Here is a 21,237-nt window from a genome sequence, read left to right on the forward strand (position 1 = left end):
CTCATTTATAATAAAGTCAAGATATTCTTGTACCCTTTTTTATTTCTTTTTTTCTTTCAGGGTAGCTGCTAGGTCAGTTATGTGGTAGTATGGAAAGAATATAGAATCAGAAAGATTTAGTTTCAAGTCCTTTCACCCATGTATTAGCTTTGAAGTTCTAATTAAGCCACTTATTTAATCCTTGGTTCATTTTGTTTTTGTTTAAGTAGTGTCCTAGGAATGAAATGAAATAAAGTATGTGAAAATGCTACCTATAGGACTTGGCACATTATTAGGTTTCCATTACATGTTAATTTTCCCATTACAATTACTATACAATTATTAACTATTACAAGGACTTATATAGGGTCTTGTCTTGAGCAAATATCTGCCCAAATGAATTGGCCTTCCCTTAAAGTAGAACTTCTTTTATATACGATTCATCAAATTTTTTTTTTCCCTTAAAAGTTGAATAGAAGTTGACTGAAGTTAATTGGGGTTTGGTCTTGGCATTGAGTTGCTACACCTTAATGAGATTATTCCTCAATACAAAAGAATACACTTTTCCTTGATAACTAAGGCAAGATATCATACTTACTGTAGTCTCTGGAATACTTTTATGTTATGTGCTCCTCTGTGGAAGAGTAGAAAGCCTATGAAGGTGGGTTTACAATCTCAGCATTTAAATGCTCAGGATGTAGTTAACTGTGCACTAACAAAACTTCCCAGTAGTAGTTTCTTGTTTGATTTCCACTTTGATATCTATACTGAAATTGGAATCTTAGTCTCCTGGGAAGGTATCTAGTTAAAATCTATAAACTGTTAGCTAACTTTTTTGTCCCACATATGAGTTCTTTGGGATCCTAAAACAAACTGTACTAGCTATAAAGGTAATAAATCAAGAAACATTTTTGCTACCCCAATATCTTTTAATTTTTTTGAGATTGAGCCAATGTAGAGGTTCTCAAAGTGTCCACTGATATTTGTGATGTACATAGTCCTCTATTTCCAACAACAAACAGTGGTAATATCTTCCTAATTTTGAAGGGAAAAAATGAATAGAATGTTGTGCATTTTAAGTCTTTTTGAAAGTTTGACTCCTGTTATTCTTTAATAAACAAAAAGGATAATAAAGAAGTAGCAAATGAGTATTAATAGAACAACGTTCATTCAGCTTAAGACAGGATTTTATTTAGGGATATGTGAAGTTACCTTTTTCTTATACATGCAGTAGAGTCAAATGGCAGAATTTCCTTATGTTCCACAAAGGCATACCCTGTGAGTTCCAGGTTGAGATGAGTTTTAGAACTAGTGTAAATTGTTAACTGAAAATAAAATCACAACAGTGTAAGACTGATTAAAAAGTAATAATGGTATACTTTCTTTTTCAGTATGGCTACAGAAAGCAAATAAATGAATTGGTTGTTTAGAGTACATGTTCTTAGAGAAAGATCTAGAGAGGAAGGCTTATGTTTGTTGTATTAGATTTAATCAGTCATATAATTCTGGTTTATACATACTTAAAGAGTATTGTAGATTTTGAACAGATTTCATTTTCTATTTTCACTAACTCCAGCACTCTGTAAGTGTACCTTGTTAGCTGTTTCTATAAATTGTTAACAGGTTTACTACAGAGACACAAATGGGTGTGTGCCATAGTAAAATTTTCTTTATTTAATATTTCAGAGACAGTGACAGTATACTTGATGCTTTCTTCTAATGCCTCTCAATTCAGTTTTAAGTGGGATTAGAATTGGAAGGAATATGGAATGTGGTTGTTTCAGACATTTTGTTATCGAGGCGAGAGGTAAAGATTTATTGAGGGTTTTGTATTTGGAAGACTTGCACAGAAATAAAGTCTTTCATATTGTAGATATAATATAACAAAGTACCAAGGAGAGAACCCTGATAAGCACCATAATTTGTGAGGAGCAGACTAAAAGAAAGCTGTAGAAAAGGAAAACCACCAAGGGTAAAACCAGGAAAACAGTGGCATTCTACAAGCCGTGAAGGAATTTCGTATCTGCCAGAAATACATGAATATCAACCTCTTTGAGGGTTGCCTGGGAGAATGAATAGACTTTCAGACATCTGTGGCTCTTAGAATATCCTGAATAGGTGAGGGCATTTGTGGGGTCAAAACAGGAGTTAAGGTCTACTCATTGGAGGCTTTTGAAGTTACCTGATTTGGGGAACCCTCATCTAGCAAAGAATGTGGTTTTTTGGTGAGGATTTTGGTGACCAAGAACTCTGGGAAAATGGCAACTGGAAAAAGTAGGTGATGGAGAAACCTGTATTTCACAAAACAGTTGTTGTTCTTCTGCACTGTTTTCTTCTGTTAAAAAAAAAAGTCTTTGGCTCTTTTTGAAATGCTATTTTCCTTTTGTTGATTCTTTTTTTAACAAGTATATTAAACAAATGTATTGCCTTGTAGTGGCTAATTTTTAAGAAAGGAGCAAAGTGATTGAATAAAAGTAGGAAATGGTCCTATAGGTCAGCCAAATAAGAAGTGATTAAAAGAGGTCCCTTTCAAAATACTAAATATCTGGAAATAACCTTATGTAGAAAGTAGAACCTCAGGTAGAATTATTTTCATTTGTATTATTGAAAAAAAATTAAGTGTTCTTGATTGGAAAAGTTAAATGTAATTGAGCTTTCGCAGTGATACTTAAAATATCATTTATTTTCATATTTGATGCAATTTTCACTAAAATACTAACCGGATCTTTTCTGAACTTGACAATATAATGTTAACTTGGATGAGCAAAGAGAAATAACATAGAAAACTTTGGATGAAAATAGTGATAAGCAAGGACCAACTCTTTTAAAAACTAGAAAACTGTAATAGTTAAGATAGTCTGTCAGTGGTATAAAAATATACTAGTTAATGGAGTTGAATCAACAACTAGGGAATAGATCTTGTTAGGAATTAATATATACTAAATAGGGAGAAGGAAAAGTCATAATATAATATTACTAATCATCTGAAGAAAAATATATTTAGATCCTTATACCAAATACCAAGGCAATCTTCAGGTGATTAAATACAGAAAGTCAAATTATTGAAACAAAATATAATGTTTGACCAAAAAAATAATGTTTGACAAACTTGTAGAAGGGAATATAATAGAAGGATAAAGGAAATAATAAAGGACAAAAGTGATTTATTTGATTAAAATTTTAAAGTTCTAATTGAATTATTCATTCCCAATTTGCATTCTTTAAGATAAATAAGGGTAGATTTTGTCAAAATGCAAAAATATGCATGCTTACTATAGTTCTCTAATTCTTGTGTTATTTCTTTTCACTTTAGAAATACTTTTGATCTCAGGCATAATTTTAAAAAGTTATCGATAGGGGTCAGAATATATAATAAAACCAACAAATAAAGGATAAACACAAGTAGAACATCTTTCTCAATTCCAAAGTTTAAGCTATATAGAATATAAAGTAACCATTATATTGGGGTGCCTGGGGGCTCAGTCAGTTAAGAGTCCGACTTCGCTTCAGGTCATGATCTCAAGGTTGGTGAGTGCGAGCCCTGCCTCAAGCTCTGTGCTGACAGCTTAGAGCCTGGAGCCTGGTTTGGATTCTGTGTCTCTTGTCTCTCTCTGCCCCTCCCCTGCTAGCACTCTCTCTGTCTCTCTGTCAAAAATAAAGACATCAAAAAAACCTTTTTTTATTAAGTTAATCATTATATCAAAAGTAATCATTAGCATTGATACAACACCTATATTTATGTTTTCTCATCTTCCTTGTTTAGATTGCCATGTATTCTCTATTCATTCTGTAGACAGTCAGTGATATGTCAGAGTGGTAAGTGATGTCATGAACACAGTGACTTTTACAGTAATCTTGATCACAGGGATATTAATAGCTGTTTTCCAAAGGAACTGATGTGAATAGGCTAGCTGAGTTCAACCAAGAACACAAGTCTCCTATCTTCTAGTACAGTAATGTTTTCTTCATTATATGGTATTACCTCCCTAAAAAAAGAGAGTAGTGAAAGTTTTTGTTTTGAAAGTGTTCTGTTCTAATTTTTTGGTAGTCATTTTCTTCACTCCCTTACTGTTTCCACCCCATATGGAATCCAGCCTAAATTACTGTAAGAAAAGTAATTTTCTGATTTTATGTAACATAACAAATTATAGAGTCACTCATTTTAAGACTTGGTCAAACAAATTAAATATAATCTATTATTATTATAAAGTCCAAATGTCTTAGTGTGAAGTTCTGAGCCTTCACAGTATAGCTTCAGTCTACCTTTTTAGTTTTATTTTTCACTGTTTTTCTGAACCGTTGTGTTCATTGTTCTGTCCTCTTCTGGTACTGGTATAATGCCTCGCATGTGGTAGGTCCTGAATGGTTTGCTTTGTTTTTGAGAAGTGAAATCTATGCCTTCCTCAAAACAGAGAATATTAAAACCAGTATTTACAATAAGAATTATGCAAGTCATATATCAGAATATCTAGTAAAAACATGAGTGTTGGTTACTATAGTGGAAAATCCATTTGTAGCATATATATTTTTGTGGTTGGGCTTCCAATTTTTGTGTACATGAAAGTGCTATTTAAGTGTTTTAAGCCTTGTTCCAACCAACCTTAAATCAAAGAAGGATAAGGAAGAAATCTGTTAGTGTAATTACCAATCAAATTTGAGTAGCCACAAAAACCCACAAAGGGACACAAGGAAACTTTTGGAGGTGATGATATATGTTTATTACCTTGACTGTGGTGATGGTATCATGGGTATATGCATATGTCCAAACGCATCAGATTTTATACATGAAATATGTATAGTTTTTTGTATCAACTCTACCTCAGTAAAGCTTTTTAAAAATATGAGCTAAGAATGTGTTTATTGTGTATTTTCAACATCCTGCACACTGTTTCCAAAAGTACTTAACAAGATTATTGGTTAAATAAGGCTTTTTGAACACATTTAACTCTGGTCCCTCCCTAAACTTCCTAAAATTATTGTGAAGGAACATAAAAATGTATGAAGATTTTGAAAACAAAATTGGAGAGGGATGGCAGCAGAAGGATGATTATAGAACTGTGGAAAGTAGAAAGCTTATCAACCAATGTAAAGGGACTAACAGAACAGGGAAAGCTAAAACTTGCTTTCCTGTAGGTGGGGGAAGCCCACAAGAATCAACATGATTCTCCAAAGAACTCTCAGAAAACCTCAGAAATTGGAGGTCCCCCTTAAGACTAGTGTGTAGGATGGGACTAAAAACAAGGAGACTTGAGTGTTTCTATTAAGAGTATTTAGAACCCCAGATTCCTTACATCAAATTGAGCAAATGACTGCCTCTCTCACATTTGGACACACAGGAAGGATTTACTCTGGAGTGGCTGAACCAGGGGGGGTCTTTGGATTCAAGGACAACAGATCCAACTGATGGTGGTGTTGTAGTGCCTTACTGAAAACAGGAATTTGTTATGCTGAATGGTCACATCCTTCAGGTCCTTTGCTCCAAGATTGCTGGTGGGAGAACCTCCCTTTTGAAAAACTAGCTCAAGAGATGAAATGTACACTTTACTCGTTGTGGCCCACCAATATTGTTGCAAAGGCTGTACTCAGTCCACATGACCTCTAAGCCACAAGCTTCAAGACCTCCCTCTTACATAATGTGTATAGATCTTCCAGTCATTTATAATACTCCATTCTTTAAGAACAGAACCAGGATGATCAGGCATTTGACAACATCTCTAACATGAAAGATAGACCTAAATAAGCAGGAAAAAAAGGAACCTAGATGAAATAGAGATAATACAAAGTAGAAAAAAGATAGTAAGATACATTTCCAGTATTAAAGAACATGAATTTTTATTTTTTTAAAGTTTTTACTTATTTATTTTGAGACAGAAAGAATCCCAAGCAGGCTCCTCACTGACAGTGTGGAGCTCGAACTCACGAACCTGAGCTGAAATCAAGAGTTGGACACTTAACTGACTGAGCCACCCAGGGACCCCACCTTCGACTCTTGATTTCAGCTCAGGTCACGATCTCATGGTTTGTGAGTTTGAGCCCCGTATGGGGCTCTGCACTGATTGTGATTTTCTCTGCTCCTCCCCCGCTTATGTGCGCGCACTATCTCAAAACAAATAAATAAACTTAAAAAGAAAGTTTCCAATCTGGTAGATAAAAAAATTATAATACAATGGATTCTGAAAGTTCCATGGTGAAACTGTAGAACCTCAAGAACAAAAAAGAACCTAAAAGCTCCAAGAGAGGGAAAAAACACAGTTCACATTCAAAGGAGCAGGAATCAGAATTACATAATTGTGAAGGAAAATTATTTCTAATCTAAAATTATGTATATTTTCAAAAAATCAATAACCTTGAAAATATAATACTCAAATATAAAAAGCCTCAAGAAATTTGCCTCCCATATGTAGTTCTTAAGAAATTGCAGGATATAACCACCAAAACAAGGAAGTGTACCTTATGTATGGGACCTGGAAAATAGGAGAGTCCTACTGGAGAGAACGTCAGCTCTGTGGGGCCTAGGTAGTCAGTGGTACACACTGGAGCTCGAGCACCAAGGACCTAAAAGCCTAAGAGGGACGTGTGTGGTATTGATAATTACCTATAGTGTGTTTCATGACCAACTGAGAAGAGGTGTATAAATGTGGAAGAAAAAAGAAGGGCTAAATTATTGATGATGCATAGAGAACTGAGCCATCAGAAACATACGGCAATTATTAGAGAAAAATAAGAGGTTGTATAGGAAAACATAGGAAATCATAGTGTCATGGGTAAGAATGATATCGATATTGATAAGATTGAACTAGCTAAAAGTTGTAACAGTATTGGGAAGATAGAAAAGATACCTAGCAGGAAGATAATGGAGAATGTGTGAAATAGATCAAGAAATAACAATTTATGGAAAAAAGATAATTTATGAATTTTGAAATATTTTGAAATAATGGAGGTGAATCTTAGAAGCAGCTGTTAAAAAGGCTGAAAGTTGATGTCTCTGGGTAACTGAAGGGCTGTGGGAGGAGACCTGTTTTTCATTAAAATTCTTGTATTTGTAAACAGTATTATATTGCCTCACTAAACATTAAATTTTGACAGTTTATAATTTTTTATTCATGAAAGGATGAGCATTCTTATGATGCCCTTTTATTAATGTTTTCAGTTGCCTTGTTGAAGGGGATGCCAAGGAAGAAATACTTCAGCCACCAGAACCTCATCCAGTGCCACCCATCTTGACACCCTCTCCCCCGTCAGCGTTTCCAACAGTCACTACTGTGTGGCAGGACAATGACAGATACCATCCAAAGCCAGTGTTGCACATGGTTTCATCAGAACAACATTCAACAGACCTCAACAGAAACTATAATAAGTCAGCAGAACTTCCAGGGAAAAATGAACCAGCTGTTGAACAGATGGATAAAAAATTGGAGCGAAATTTAAGTTTTGAGATTAAGAAGGTCCCCCTCCAAGAGGGACCAAAAAGTTTTGATGGGAACACACTCTTGAATAGGGGACATGCAATTAAAATTAAATCGACTCCACCTTGTATAGCTGATAAAACCTCTAAGTCCCAGGAATTGAGTTCAGGGGATCTTAAAGTAGATGATATTTCTCAGAATTCTTGTGTGGACTGCAGCGTAACACAGTCAAATAAAGTTCCGGGTGTTCCACCAGAAGAATCACAGAAGAATTCAGGCACACCTCCAAGGCCAGACCGCTTGCCTCTTGATGAGAAAGGACATGTAATGTGGTCTTTTCATGGACCTGAAAATACCCTACCCATGCCTGAGTCATCTGAAGGCAAACCCTCAGATCTCCACTGTCAAACGATGAAAACTGTGAGTTTAACACCAAGCCCCACAACACCAGTTGACACCCATGATCCTGCAGATCATCATAACAGCTCGCCTCTCTTTAGAGCACCCCTCAGTTTTACTAATCCTCTTCACTCTGATGACTCGGACTCAGATGAAAGGAACTCTGACGGTGCCATGACCAAGAATAAAACTAGTATTTCAACAGCAAGTGCCACAGTTTCTGCTGCCACTAGTACTGAAAGCATTTCTACAAGGAAAGTATTGCCAATGTCCATTGCTAGACATGATATAGCAGGAACAATACATTCAGGTGCTGAAAAAGGTAATAACAGTATCTAACACTTAAATATTTTTACTGTGTTACAGTCACTGTTCTAAGCACTATATCAATTAATTGTTTTGTTCCACATTTCACTGTAGAATCTACAGCACAGTTTCATTATTTTAGATACTTTTTTAAAGGTTTCTATTAAAAACTAATAATAAAGTAAGCTTTGTTACCTTAATTTGATTAATTGCATTACTAGATTTTGTGTTTGCAAGGTATTTCAATTGTTGTGACTGAAAATTTTTGTGCTTTTTAGTTTTCCCTCCTATGTTAATAGTTTTTAGTATTTTATGTGGGTCAAAAATTTATCTGACTGAATAATTAGAAATAATTTAGGGAAGATAGAACTGCTTCAAGTAACAAATATTGTCAGACAGCTTCAGTGGGCATTTAATTTCATCCATGTTTATCACAAATACTAGTTCATCATCGTTTAATGCTTTTTTAACTATACAACACCTTTTATACTTGCACGTGAGGTTGCTTTTACCTCTAAGATGAACCAAGAAGCAAAACTGTAACTACTCAGCAGAATATGGGAAATTTAATTCAGTTAGTAGTGAATGGGATATATATCCTTATCTACATCATTGATACTATTATTTAATTGACTTTTTTTTAAACTGTGTTAGCTTTTGAGGATGTGTGCACTTCGTTCCCAAGATGTATTACTGGTTCTTAAAATTCATCTTTGATCCACTAAAATAATCCTGGCTGCCTTCTTAAACAGACCATAAAGTTGAGAGCAAATGTAATAAACACAAAAGCTATTTACTGGTAGATTGATTATCAGTGGTCATTTACTTGTCAGTGGACTCTGGTCATGACCAAAGGTCATGGTATTTAGGCTGGTATTTACAATGTGCAACCAAATAAGTACTGTGAACTTAAATGGTAACTTTTTCTGTTCCTGACCTAATAAGTACTACCCGTACTATGGTGCTTTTATTTTCCCCAGCTGACACATACTGTGTTTTTTAATCTTGAGAATGTATCTGGTAGAGTAAATGAGAATCTAAGGTAGTTTCTTAAATTTACATTATAATCTGTAGTCTTGATTCTTCTGTTATTTGAAGGATCTTCAGAAGATAATGGTTACCACAGTAAATATTACTTTACCAGTTTGCCATAATTTAAGACTGTTAATATCTTTTTCTTCCTCAAATTCAGAGCTTGAAAAATAACTGCCAAGTTGTAACTACACAAGAAAATGGGTTGATGAGAAATTTTCATTTTGGGCTTTTGAAGTATATCAAGCATGCATCTATCTTGTACCTAGGAAATACATTTTTTTTTTAACCATTGGTAGAAATAGAATTTTGGTGTGAGGGCAGGAAGGATGCAAGATATGATATGCTCATTAAAAGTTTTTGCCACCTGACCAGTCTTTCGGTGATAATAGAAAAATTTCCTTCCGAATACAAAATACTGGGACGCCTGGGTGGCTCAGTCGGTTAGGCATCCAAATTTGGCTCAGGTCATGATCTCATGATTCCTGAGTTTGGAACCCCGTGTGGGGCTCTGTGTTGACAGCTCAGAGCCTGGAGCCTGCTTTAGATTCTATGTTTCCCTCTCTCTGCCCCTCCCCTACTCGCACTGTGTGTGTGTGTGTGTGTGTGTGTGTGTCAAAAATAAACATTAAAAAATAATGCAAAGTACTGTATAAGGATATTTAAGTCATCCTGTTGCATACTAGCTCACTTCTCAGAATTTTATTTGTATTTCAAAGCAAAGATAGTTCTAAATGTGACTTTTGATTTCTTTTTGCCCTATCCAAACTATGCTAAATGAGTTTGGTATTAACTGAATATTTTCCTGTGTTAGTGTTCTGTGCTGCAAGCATCCTGTTTTTGATGTTACTAGTTACTTTGTAGATGAACCATTGGCACAAGAATTAGATTTTTGTTTCCTTGTTTGTTTTAGAACTTGTTAGGGAGTTAGACAGAACAATTTTATTTTGATACCTAAAAACCTTTTGCATAAGTTATTGCCTGGCAAAAATTACTGGCTATGAATTTTGATTTTAATATTGACTTCAGCCTCCTGAAAGATTTCTCAAACTTGGCTACACTGAGTCCCCATTTAGTGTTATGATTTGCAAAAACCTGTGTAAAATGTGAAGTCTCTGTTTTTGATAACCTCTAAAATAGAAGTTTATAACATAAAGGTGGTCCAGAGATTGAAAGAAAAACATGAAGCTGAAAAGCATGAGCCACAGTTAGAAAATAAAAGTGTTAAAGAATAAAGACTGCCATGAAAAAAAGAGGTATAGAATTTCTGAAAGATACTTAATGTAACCAAGCAAGACTGTCCTTCCTGATTTGTTCACTTAATTATGAAATGGCACCAGAGTGCCAAAATTATGCATCCTTTCCTTTCAACAGCTATCTTTTTTTTGTGAGCTGTTAATAATAAAAGGGCAAGGGGAAGAATGATGATGGCTCAGATTATTACTACTGGATAAGGTGGATGGTTCTTTAATGGTTTCACTTTATATGCAAGAGAGAGTTCCAGTACTAGTGACTGACATACAAAATATTGGACTGGAATTCTTAGTAGGACCCAGAGGCTGTATTTTCTTGGGTCTTTGGCTAAATAAATGTAGGAAGGACAAGAGCAATCATACCTGGCTCGTGCTAGTTGAAAACTGAAAAGGCTTTGATTTTCAGTCTCTTTAATGCATAGCCTATCAGATATGCTTAAATAGCAAAGTATTATGGCAAGATTGTTCATTTTTTAAAAAGAGAACAGTTGTCAAGGCCCAGACAAAATAATACAGGATTCTTACATTCCCTTTCTTCACTCCATCCTCCCTAACTGGAGAACCCACACACGGAATTATATCCTCATATTTTCCTTCTTTACCTCCAATGAAACTGCATTTACCCTATGCAGAAAGGCTAACTGATGAGGCTTACTTAGTGCATTATCTTTTCCAAGAGCCAATTTTGTTTTTACTGGTGAAAAGCTTTAATATGGCTTCAGTCAGTATTCTCAGAGTAGGTCATATGCCACTGTTCACAAGATTTTAAGCATTAAATGAACATTCAAAAAATGTAATACTTTTATATTAGAAAACAAACACTTCAGATTTGTCATTTTAGTCATTACTGTTTAAAATATGACCAAAGGACACAGTTAAGTTAAAAATGAGTGGGACTTAAGTAAATAGTACAGGGGCGCTTGAGTGGCTCAGTCGGTTAAGTGTCCAACTTTGGCTCAGGTCATGATCTCGGGGTTTGTGGGTTTGAGACCCACATTGGGCTCTGTGCTGACAGCTCAGAATCTGGAGCCTGCTTCAGATCCTGTGTCTTCCTGTCTGTGTGCCCCTCCACTGCTCATGCTGTTTCTCAAAAATGAGTATTAAAAAAAATAGAGGACAGATGGTGGTATGTGGTATGGCAAAACTCATGAAGAGAGTTAAGCAATTGATTCCAGTTTGGGAAACACTGGCTTGAGTCAAATGACCAAAGGTTTCCTTTGTGTACTCAAAACATCATCTGCAAGCCCAAACGAGATGTCCCTTGCCCACTGGCTTTTCTACTGAAGGCTGTCTTCAGACTGAGAGGACAGTGACTGATGTCTGCAGGGTATCAGGAAAGCCAGGAATCATTTTCTCTGCGCAGCAGTGAATGAGTTCATTCCGCTTTGCTCATTAAATAATACTTGGTAACAAGTTGAGTAGTGAGGATTTCTTGTTTGTTATTTGCATTTTTAGAACTGATTTCTCTTAGGGGCACATGGGTGGCTCAGTTGGTTAAGTGTCCAGTTTTGGCTCAGGTCCCGATCTCATGGTTCAGGAGTTCGAGCCCTGCATTGGGCTCTCTGCTGTCAGCATAGAGTCTGCTTCAGATCCTCTATCTCCCTCTCTCTGCCCCTCCCCCACTCGTGCGTTCTCTCTCAAAAATAAACATTTTTTAAAAATAAACACTAAAAACTGGTTCTTAAGATAATTGTGGAAATGACTTTTCTCTCATATTAGTTTAGATAACAAGTTCATTTTTAATGAGTTAATATTCTTTAACAAGTTCATAATTTGTCTGAATTTTATGTATTTAATATAGATGTTGATGTTAGTGAAGATTCACCTCCTCCCCTACCTGAAAGAACTCCTGAATCCTTTGTGTTAGCAAGTGAACATAGTGAGTGTCTTCTGCTTTTTTATTATTGTACTGTAATAATAAACTCTGAAAAACATGGCTTATTTTAGTCTAGTTGCTATTGAGCTGCATAATTAAATTCAAAAAAAGGTTTGACTTGATCTTGACAAATGTTTTTAACTCCTTGAATGAAAAATACTTATTTTTTTTGAAAAATACTTTAAAATATTTTTTGTTTGCTAAGATTGCTAAAATGGCTGCATTTATATTAGATACTATAATTTACTCAAATGTATTTATAACTGTATTTGTAAGTTGGTGTCTTTTCATTAAAAATAGCATTTATTAAAAGACATTAATTGCTTCACTGGGTGCCAGTTTAGGTAAGTAAATATTTAATTTGGGTTGTAGTTGGGCATCAACTCAGTTGGTGTTAACTGAAGGACACTTAAGGCCACATGAGTATCACTGAGAACTGGGAGAAAGTGATATTTCAAAGTCTTAATATATTTCTTCTCTGTCTCGTCTTAAAAAAAAAGAGTACAGAAACAGCTTAATATATTTACAATGTCTCATGCTTGGTGGGGTCCTCCCTAATTTTACCTAAGTTACCTTTTACCAGTATTTTATTAATTTTAACTGATTTCAAGAATGTGGAAAGTGAAGCCATATACTTCAATACTACTAAATACATCTAAGTCTGCCACATGTATACATTACCATGAGCTTATAACAGTAAACTATATTTTCTTAAATTAATAGAAATAAAATATTTTATGGAAGTGATCGTTTCTAAAAATCTATAGGGTCTGTTTTTGCATCTTTAATGCAAGAAATTCAGGAATTAAAGATGTTAATTGTAAGATTTTATTTTTCTCAGATACACCTATGAGATCTGAATGGAGTGAACCTCAAAGTCAGGAACAGTCCGAACAAAAAATATCTGAAGTGAGTCCTTTTGGGATTGGAACAGCTATAACTTAGTGTTTTTGTTCTTTTGTTAATTTATCTTATAGTTGTTTAATAACTGTCACCTTAAGACTATTAAATATAACTTTTGATCAGCATTTCTTATGGTAAGATTTCAGATGAAAACCCTACATAAAATGTGAGATCTGAAATTTTTAAAAAGGGCAACATGATCTACATATGGCCATCACAGAGTATTATTTTCCTAGACTGCTTTTCAAGTATGTAAATTACTCCATGTTTTAAGTCATTTTGGAAGTGTGAATGGAACAGGAGTTAACATTTTCAGGGTCATAGTACTTTCTTAGAATTTGTTCCTTCCATTATAACACTAAGTACATAGTCCCATCCTTTGGTTTGTCTGGTTACATGAGGTTTCCTTTTCACATTCAGCAAATGTTTGACAGCTAAATATATTAGCCATGTTTCCATACCATTTTTCATCAATATTAACATTTTTCATATTTCCCCCATATTTTAATATCCCCCAAATTAAGGCACATCTTACAATGATTAAGAAACATACTTTACTTGGCATATATAAAATAGTGGTAACCTGTAATAATGATGTTATTTATGTGTTACAATGTATATCATAATTTGATGAATATGGTAGAATATGGGCAAAATGGGAGTTGTGTGTATGTTCCTTTGTGTAGTTGCTCCTGCATTTTCAGTTTCCATCCACAAGGAAAAAGTAATTCCCCTATCTTTTTATTCCCAGTATAAAATACTGTAACATTTAAAAATTTTAAGCCTAACTGAAAACACCATTGTTTTCTTTCCCTTTAACACTGAGAATTTTGGTGGATCTTGACTTCTTGGGATATACAGTCTTAACAGACCACATTTTCTATTATTTCTTCTAAAAGAGATATATTGTAATAGTTATTAAAATGTCTTCCTTTTAGGGCTTGACAACCCCTGGAAGTGAAAAATGTGGTAAGTTAGATTTTGTTTCTTTCTGTTATAGAGAGAGAGATTAATCTCCATAAAATAGCTTGCCTCATGGTGTGTGTTATTTACTTGGTTATTTCTGTATGTGAGAATATGTAGGACACTTCTAGAACCTGAACTGTGTAGTATAATTATTTCAAATTAATTATTGTATCAGGTATTATTATTAATCTGGAAAGTAACAGCATTTATTATTGGTAGTTACAGGCTAATAGGAAAGAAATTATTTTAAAAATATTTTTATTTTCTGTTGTTTATAAAAACATTTAGAATCTAGAGCTGACAGTGGTTTGAATAAATGTCCCAAATTAACCTAGATTATTGAACTGGAGCTCTAAAAACTGTTTTGGAATTCTTCCTTGTAGGACTTCCGCATTTATGAAGATCAATAAGATTATGTAGCTCAACCCACTGTTCCAATGCCAAGTTAGAATATTTTTCTGCCACATTACTTGTACTATCATAGTAAAATACATCAAGTTATTATTAATTCTTACAAATCAGTGACCATGAAAGCAGCTTATCAGACGTCCTAGCCTAGGGGCACATGGTGGCTCAGTTGGTTGACCGTCCACATCTGACTCTTGGTTTCAGTTCAGGTCATGATCCCAGGGTTGTGGGATCGAGCCCTGCATCTGGCTCCATGCTGAGTGTGGAGCCTCCTTGAGATTCTCTCTCTTTCTCCCTCTGCCCTTCTGCCCCACTCACGTGCTCTCTTTCTCTCTCTCTAAAATAAAAATTAAAAACAGCAGCAACAACAAAACATCCTAGCCTGTACAATTCCCTCAGTTTATCTATCATCTGCCCTTACCCTCCATTCTGCTTCAGTTGCTCTCTCCCTGCATCTTTGACTAATGGGGCTCAATTCCATCTTATACATTTTTAATACTCTGTCTACTAGCTGAGGCAACTTAAGGAAAAGAACAGAATAGGGCTTTAGAGTCAAGTCTACCTGGTTTACAATTTCATTTTTACCATTCTACTTTATGACTTCAGGCAAGTTACCTTATCTTAGCCTCGGTTTTTTTTCTCTGTGAAATGGAAATAATAGTACCTACCCTAAAAAACTGTTGTGAGGACTTATTTAAATCACATATATGGGCTATCAAACACTGTGGTTGGCACATGATAGGCACTCAAAATGGAAGCAATAGTATTACTACTATCTTTATTATATTAATACTGCTGCTATTGTGGATCCTTGAATCTTTTTTTTCTAATGTATGTTAACTACTTTCTGGTTTCTCTTCTGTATCCAATCTAGATACTATTCCTCCATTACTCTAGTCCTACTCTAAATTATCCTCTAGTTTCTTTCCCCTAACTCCTGTGCCATTTTATTTTATCCCTCCAAGATTCCTGAATACTGCTGGGGAACATTATTCCGTTTTCCAGATGAGCCTACAGTTCTGGATCTTCATCCACAGTTGGGCCCCCAGCTTTGCTTGGTTATCTTATCCGCTCTAGCTGGCACACTTTCTATTTTCCTTGAGTTTTCCAATCTTTACTTTCTTCTGAAATCAATCCTACTGACTCTTGTTCAGTAGATGACCTTTTATTTAACTGAGAAAACTGAGGCCTTTTGACTAGGTCATCATTTCTTCCTAGAAGCCAGTCCTTGAATAGCTCACCACCACTGGGTTTCACCTCCATTACCTCTTCTGTCTGTTCCATTGCACTCTGCATCATTTTACTGTAAAACTTACCACACTACTACAATAATACGCTTGTCAGTCTCTCCTACTAGCCTAGGCCTTGACTTGTTTTTATTCTGACCTTGAGCTGAACAAATAACTTTTACATTAAAAAAAATTTTTTTAATGTTCATTTATTTTGAGAGGGATAGAGAGCGAAGAAGGGAGGGGCAGAGAGGGAGGGAGACTGAGAATCCCAAGTACACTGTCAGCGTGGAGTCAGACACAGGCTCGAACTCATGAACTGTAAGATGATGACCTGAGCCGAAATCAAGAGTCACATGCTCAACCAACTGAGCCACCCAGGAGCCCCATAACTTTTACATTTTTAAAGAACTGTTTAGGGGCTTTGGCTGGCTCATTCAGTACAGCATGCAACTCTTGATCTCAGGCTCATGAGTTCAAGCCCCACATTGGGTATAGTACTTATTAAAAAAAAAAAAAAACTTAAAAACAAAAATCAATGAAGAAGAGGTGACAGAAACTGTATGTTGCTTATAAGGCCTAAAATTTATTTTCTAGTCCTTTATAGAAAAAGTTTGCTGAACTCTGTTTAAACTACAAGCACCAAAGGACAAGGGTCATGTACTATTTGACTTGAATTCCAAGTTTCCATAAGTTTCTTAGAGAGTTATAGAGGATATGATAATGGTTGTGAAAGAATAAATCATAGTAGTTAATTTCTTTTGTTGTTATTCTTATGCACTGGGGATTAAGTAAACTAAAATTTAATTGATGTAAATCTTTCAAAGAATTACTACTGTTAGAAGCCAGTAGTTCATCAATTAACTATGAACTTGATTGCCATTGATTTCCACATAAAAGCAGTTCACTTGCTATTATTGCCTTAGGACATCGGCACATAGTATAACTACTTTAAGGAAATATAATATAGCAAGATTGAAGTTTATTAACTAAAGTTTTAAGAGCATAAGGAGAATCCATATGTTGCAGAACTACTCACTGAAGATGTCTAAGTGCCCTTGAGAACACCTAACATGATTTCCTGTGTTCGTCACTGCATTTATATTTATCTGGGCCTCTGAAATTATGATGTCCAAGAGAGAAAACTTGCTCTTTTAATTTAATACACACATTAAAATCATTAGAGGATTCTATATATGATGCTACAAATGATGGTGATTAACAATCTTTATTTTGCATTTTAGATCATCCAGCAGGAGGTATTCACACAGAGACTTGTACAGAATGTCCACCTATTTTCAGTAACAAGAAAGACCAACTATCAGAAAGTCCAACAGAGGCCACAGATATTGGTAATTTGTTTACTAAATAATTTAAAAACTTTATGTAGTTAATGCTGGCAAGAATGAGAAAAGGGTATTTGCCATCGTCTCAGGCTTTCCTTAGAAAGGCAAAGTTTATCAAACTTTGTGCTATGATTTATTCAGGTTCTTAAATAAACTACCTAAAGCAAATTAAGAGTTTTTAGTAAATTAAAATACATTTCTGAACACTAATCACTATGGCATTTTGATTATAGGTTTTCGTAATCGCTGTGGAAAACCCAAAGGACCAAGAGATCCACCTTCAGAATGGACATGATTCAGGGAGCTAACAGACACTTTAAATTAGACTGGAAAATTCAAGTGCCACTGAAAGCCAGATTTATAGTATTCCATCTTAAAAACGTGGGACTAACAGCAGTGTAGATTGTTGCCTTAGTATTTTTTTTTTGCTAGGACCATCTACCTGCCTTATACTACACTTAGGAAAAAGTATTACATATGGTTTATTTTGTAACTTCAAGTATTATTGCCTTAATGTCTCTTAACCCTGTTACACGCTGCTTGTAGACATGTTAATATAGTAATACTTTTATGATAAATTGAGTTTAAGGACTACTCTTTTGCTAATGTTTTATCATGTATGCATTATTTTGTATATGTACAGGGCAAGTAGGTATATAATTTGATAAAGTTGCAGTCATAAAATATTATTAACAGAAGATGTAAGAAATTTCTGCATGGTCTAAATCTTTGTGTACCTTATTTGTAAATTATTTGCCCTGAAGTTTTAGAAAATAGTTTCTGAATTTTAAAATTGCTGGATTCATGCAGCCAGCATTGCAGGTTATCAGAGATCAAAGATTGTAATAATAATACATTTTGTAAATTGTAAGCAAAAAGTTATTTTTATATTATATACTGTCTAATTGTCCATCCTAATTGTCCTTGTTTTCATCTAGTCATGGAGATTCAGTAAGTGCCTTGGAACAATATTGAATTCTCTTAGCTCGTGAGTGTGTGTGTGTGTGTGTGTGTGTGTGTGTGTGTGTGTTACTTTAATATTTGAACTCAAGTGGGATTAGAAGACTATCAAAATATATGTATGTTTCAGGATATTTGACCTGCCATTAAAAAAAAAAAAAACAGAAACAATTTTACAGTGCCTACTTGTCTTGGTTTTTCATTCCTTATTCCAAGGGAATTAGAGTTAGTATGCACCTTCCAGTGTTTAAGTCATGAGTGTGAATGGAGTTTAATCTCTTAATTAAAGAATTCCAATACTTCTACTAATTCTAATACTTATCCTTGTGTCAGCCCTAGGCATCCTTCTCATTATTGCCTAATAAGATCCAGTAAAACACCAAACAGAGGTAAGGTTAGGAAGGGGGAACTGGTTTCTTCCCATCCTACAACTGGAGCATAGATCCCATCCAGGTGTCCCAAGTTTGAATTCTAACACCAGGGATTAAAGTTAATGGATGTCTATATTTTCCCTCTGCATACGAAAGAGAGAAAAGGGGCGCCTGGGTGGCTCTGTCAGTTAAGTCAGTGACTCTTGATTTCGGTTCTGGTCATGATCTTATGGTCCTTAAGTTCAGGCCTCACTGTTAGCGCAGAGCCTGATTAGGATTCTCTCTTTCCCTCTCTCTCTGCCCCTCCTGGGCTCCCCCTTCTCTCTCAATCTCTCTCAAAATAAATAAACTTTTGAAAAAATTATACAAAGAGAGAAGAAATTATAAGACTAAAGTAAGAGAGTGACCTTACCTGAGTAGAAGGATTATTGCAGAGGAGAAAATAAAACTATCATTTCATGTCAATTTTTTTTTAAAGCTCATTGGTCTTTGTGTTTGCTCCTTAGGATTTCAAATTTTTCCCATATGTTTTGGTCATAAGGAAATATGAATACAGTGGACCCTTGACATTCACAAGACACAGACACCTCTATAGCATATCATTTTCCTAAAAAAAATTAAACTAAAAGTATAACATTTATTTTTTTTATTTTTGAGACAGAGAGTGACAGAGCATGAACGGGGGAGGGTCAGAGAGAGAGGGAGACACAGAATGTGAAACAGGCTCCAGGCTCTGAGTTGTCAGCACAGAGTGTGACGTAGGGCTCGAACTCACGAATAGCGAGATCATGACCTGAGCCGAAGTCGGATGCTTAACCGACTGAGCCACCCAGGCGCCTAACTGAAAGTATAACTGTAAAACGAATTTAGCTCCTTCATGTACTTGATGATTTGTATAATATGGTACTAAAATAATTTATAAACATTTTTATGTTGGGAAGGAGTTGCTTGGAACATCTTCATTGAAAAATAACATATATTCAGGGGCACCTGGGTGGCTCCGTTAAGTGTCCGAGTTTTGATTTTGGCTCAGGTTATGATGTCATGGTTCATGAGTTTGAGCTGAAGTCAGGCTCTGCTGACAGGGCAGAGCCTTCTTGGGATTCTCTCTTTCCCTCCCCTGCGCTCTCACTCCCTCTCAAAGTAAACAAACATTAAAAAAAATAATAACGTATTCAGAAGAGTGCAAAAATCATACTAATAATCAAAGTTTATACCCGTTTGAGTGTGACTACCACCTAGATGCAGCAATAAAATAGGATCAGCCACTGAGAACCTTTCCTCTTGGGCTTCTGAGATTTCTTCATTACCATATGAGTAGCTGTTACTTCTTTTTCATTGCTATAGAGTTATGCATTGTATGAATGAATGTACCACAGTGTGTCCATTCTGCCATTAACAAACATTTTGATGGCTTGGATTTGGGAATATTATAGATTATGCCACTATGAACATTTTTTAATGTGTTATTTGGTACATGTAGTACATACATCTGTTGGCAGAATATCGAGGAGTGGAATTTTGGGATCATAGGGTACACATACATATCTGCCTTTAGTAAGTAGATACTGCCAGTTGTCCTAAGTGGTTGTCCCAATTGTTATATATTTCTTGGTACTGCCCTTAATTTTCATTTCAGCCTTTCTAATGGGTACAAAGTGGTATTGGTTGTGATCGGAGTACGTATTTCTATCTAATGTTCCATTTTTTTGTTCAGGGAATGATTTTTTTTTTCCCCATTGGCCAATCACCATTTAATGTCCTTGCTCCACTGTTACACAGTTTTGTCAGGTATCCATTGATACCAGTTATGTATCCATTTATCTGTGAGTCAGTTTCTAGATTTTTCTTTCTATTCTTTTGCCTATCCTCAGGATGATATTTTAAATTGTCTTTTTCTAGCTTTAGCTTTCTCCCAAGGATTAGTTTTTATACTGGTTGGAACTGTGAGTAGAACAGTTACTCATTTTTCTTTTTCTGTGTAAAGCATATGGTAAGCTCATTTGTATCTGAGATAAACCACTGCCAAATTCATCCTGCTGCTTTATCCAAAACCTCTACCTTGTATAACTAAGGGTACAAAGGCTTTTAAATCTTTCTATTTCCTTCATAACACTATCAGTTAGCTTTCCTTTGGGAGCAATTTTTCATGAATAGTACTTTTCACTCTAATACTTTTCACTTTATGGACATTTTCTCCATAAACAGATAAACAGCAATAAAGCCATAGTTATGTCAGTGCTGAACCAGGCTCAGTCATTAGCTGAGTAACTTAGTTAAGTATAACAGCCTCATGGGGTCTGTGGTTAAGATTTTTGCCTGAGGGAAATTTCAGAACTATATGTTCTGAATCCCTGGTGGGGTCACTTGAAATCATTGAAACTATGAACATTAAATTCTTGAATGTGAAGACTTTACTGAATATCAATTTGTCTTTATCTTCTGAGCTTGAATTTATAATAGGGAGTTCCTATTCCTATTTAGATAACTAGATGGATATGAGGGATAGGGAGGGTCTCTTAAATTCCCAGGATTCTGGCTGGGAAAGGAAAAATCTCAATATTGAATGTTGAGTTTGAGATAACCGCCAGGAGGCAGATAGTCCATAGGTAGATTCGAAGTTCATAAGAAATGTCCAGACTGGATATCAGTAAGAGGGAATTAATATAGCCAGGAGTGAAACCATGACAGCACAGAAACCTCAGGAAGAATTTGCTATTTAAACGAACTTTTGCAGTAATACGGTAAATCTTCATTCATATTTGTATTTGTTGAAACTTGGTTTAGGTTAAACATGGCCCTT

General features: G+C 35.2%; 1 protein-coding gene across 2 annotated transcripts in view; it reads left to right on the plus strand.

The window, feature by feature from the left end:
* PTPN12 (protein tyrosine phosphatase non-receptor type 12) overlaps window positions 1-18,244 on the plus strand; it is a 104,358-nt gene extending 86,114 nt beyond the window's left edge. For both annotated transcript variants that reach the window (XM_043588683.1, XM_043588684.1), the window contains 6 exons: window positions 7,130-8,106; window positions 12,177-12,254; window positions 13,093-13,160; window positions 14,093-14,123; window positions 17,002-17,109; window positions 17,337-18,244. In XM_043588683.1, the coding sequence (XP_043444618.1) occupies window positions 7,130-8,106; window positions 12,177-12,254; window positions 13,093-13,160; window positions 14,093-14,123; window positions 17,002-17,109; window positions 17,337-17,398 (1,324 nt within the window). In that variant the 3' untranslated portion in view covers window positions 17,399-18,244. The remainder of the gene's footprint in view (window positions 1-7,129; window positions 8,107-12,176; window positions 12,255-13,092; window positions 13,161-14,092; window positions 14,124-17,001; window positions 17,110-17,336) is intronic.
* The last annotated feature ends 2,993 nt before the right edge of the window (window positions 18,245-21,237 follow it).

This window comes from Prionailurus bengalensis, chromosome A2 (assembly GCF_016509475.1).
Source record: "Prionailurus bengalensis isolate Pbe53 chromosome A2, Fcat_Pben_1.1_paternal_pri, whole genome shotgun sequence".
Taxonomy (NCBI): Eukaryota; Metazoa; Chordata; class Mammalia; order Carnivora; family Felidae; genus Prionailurus; species Prionailurus bengalensis.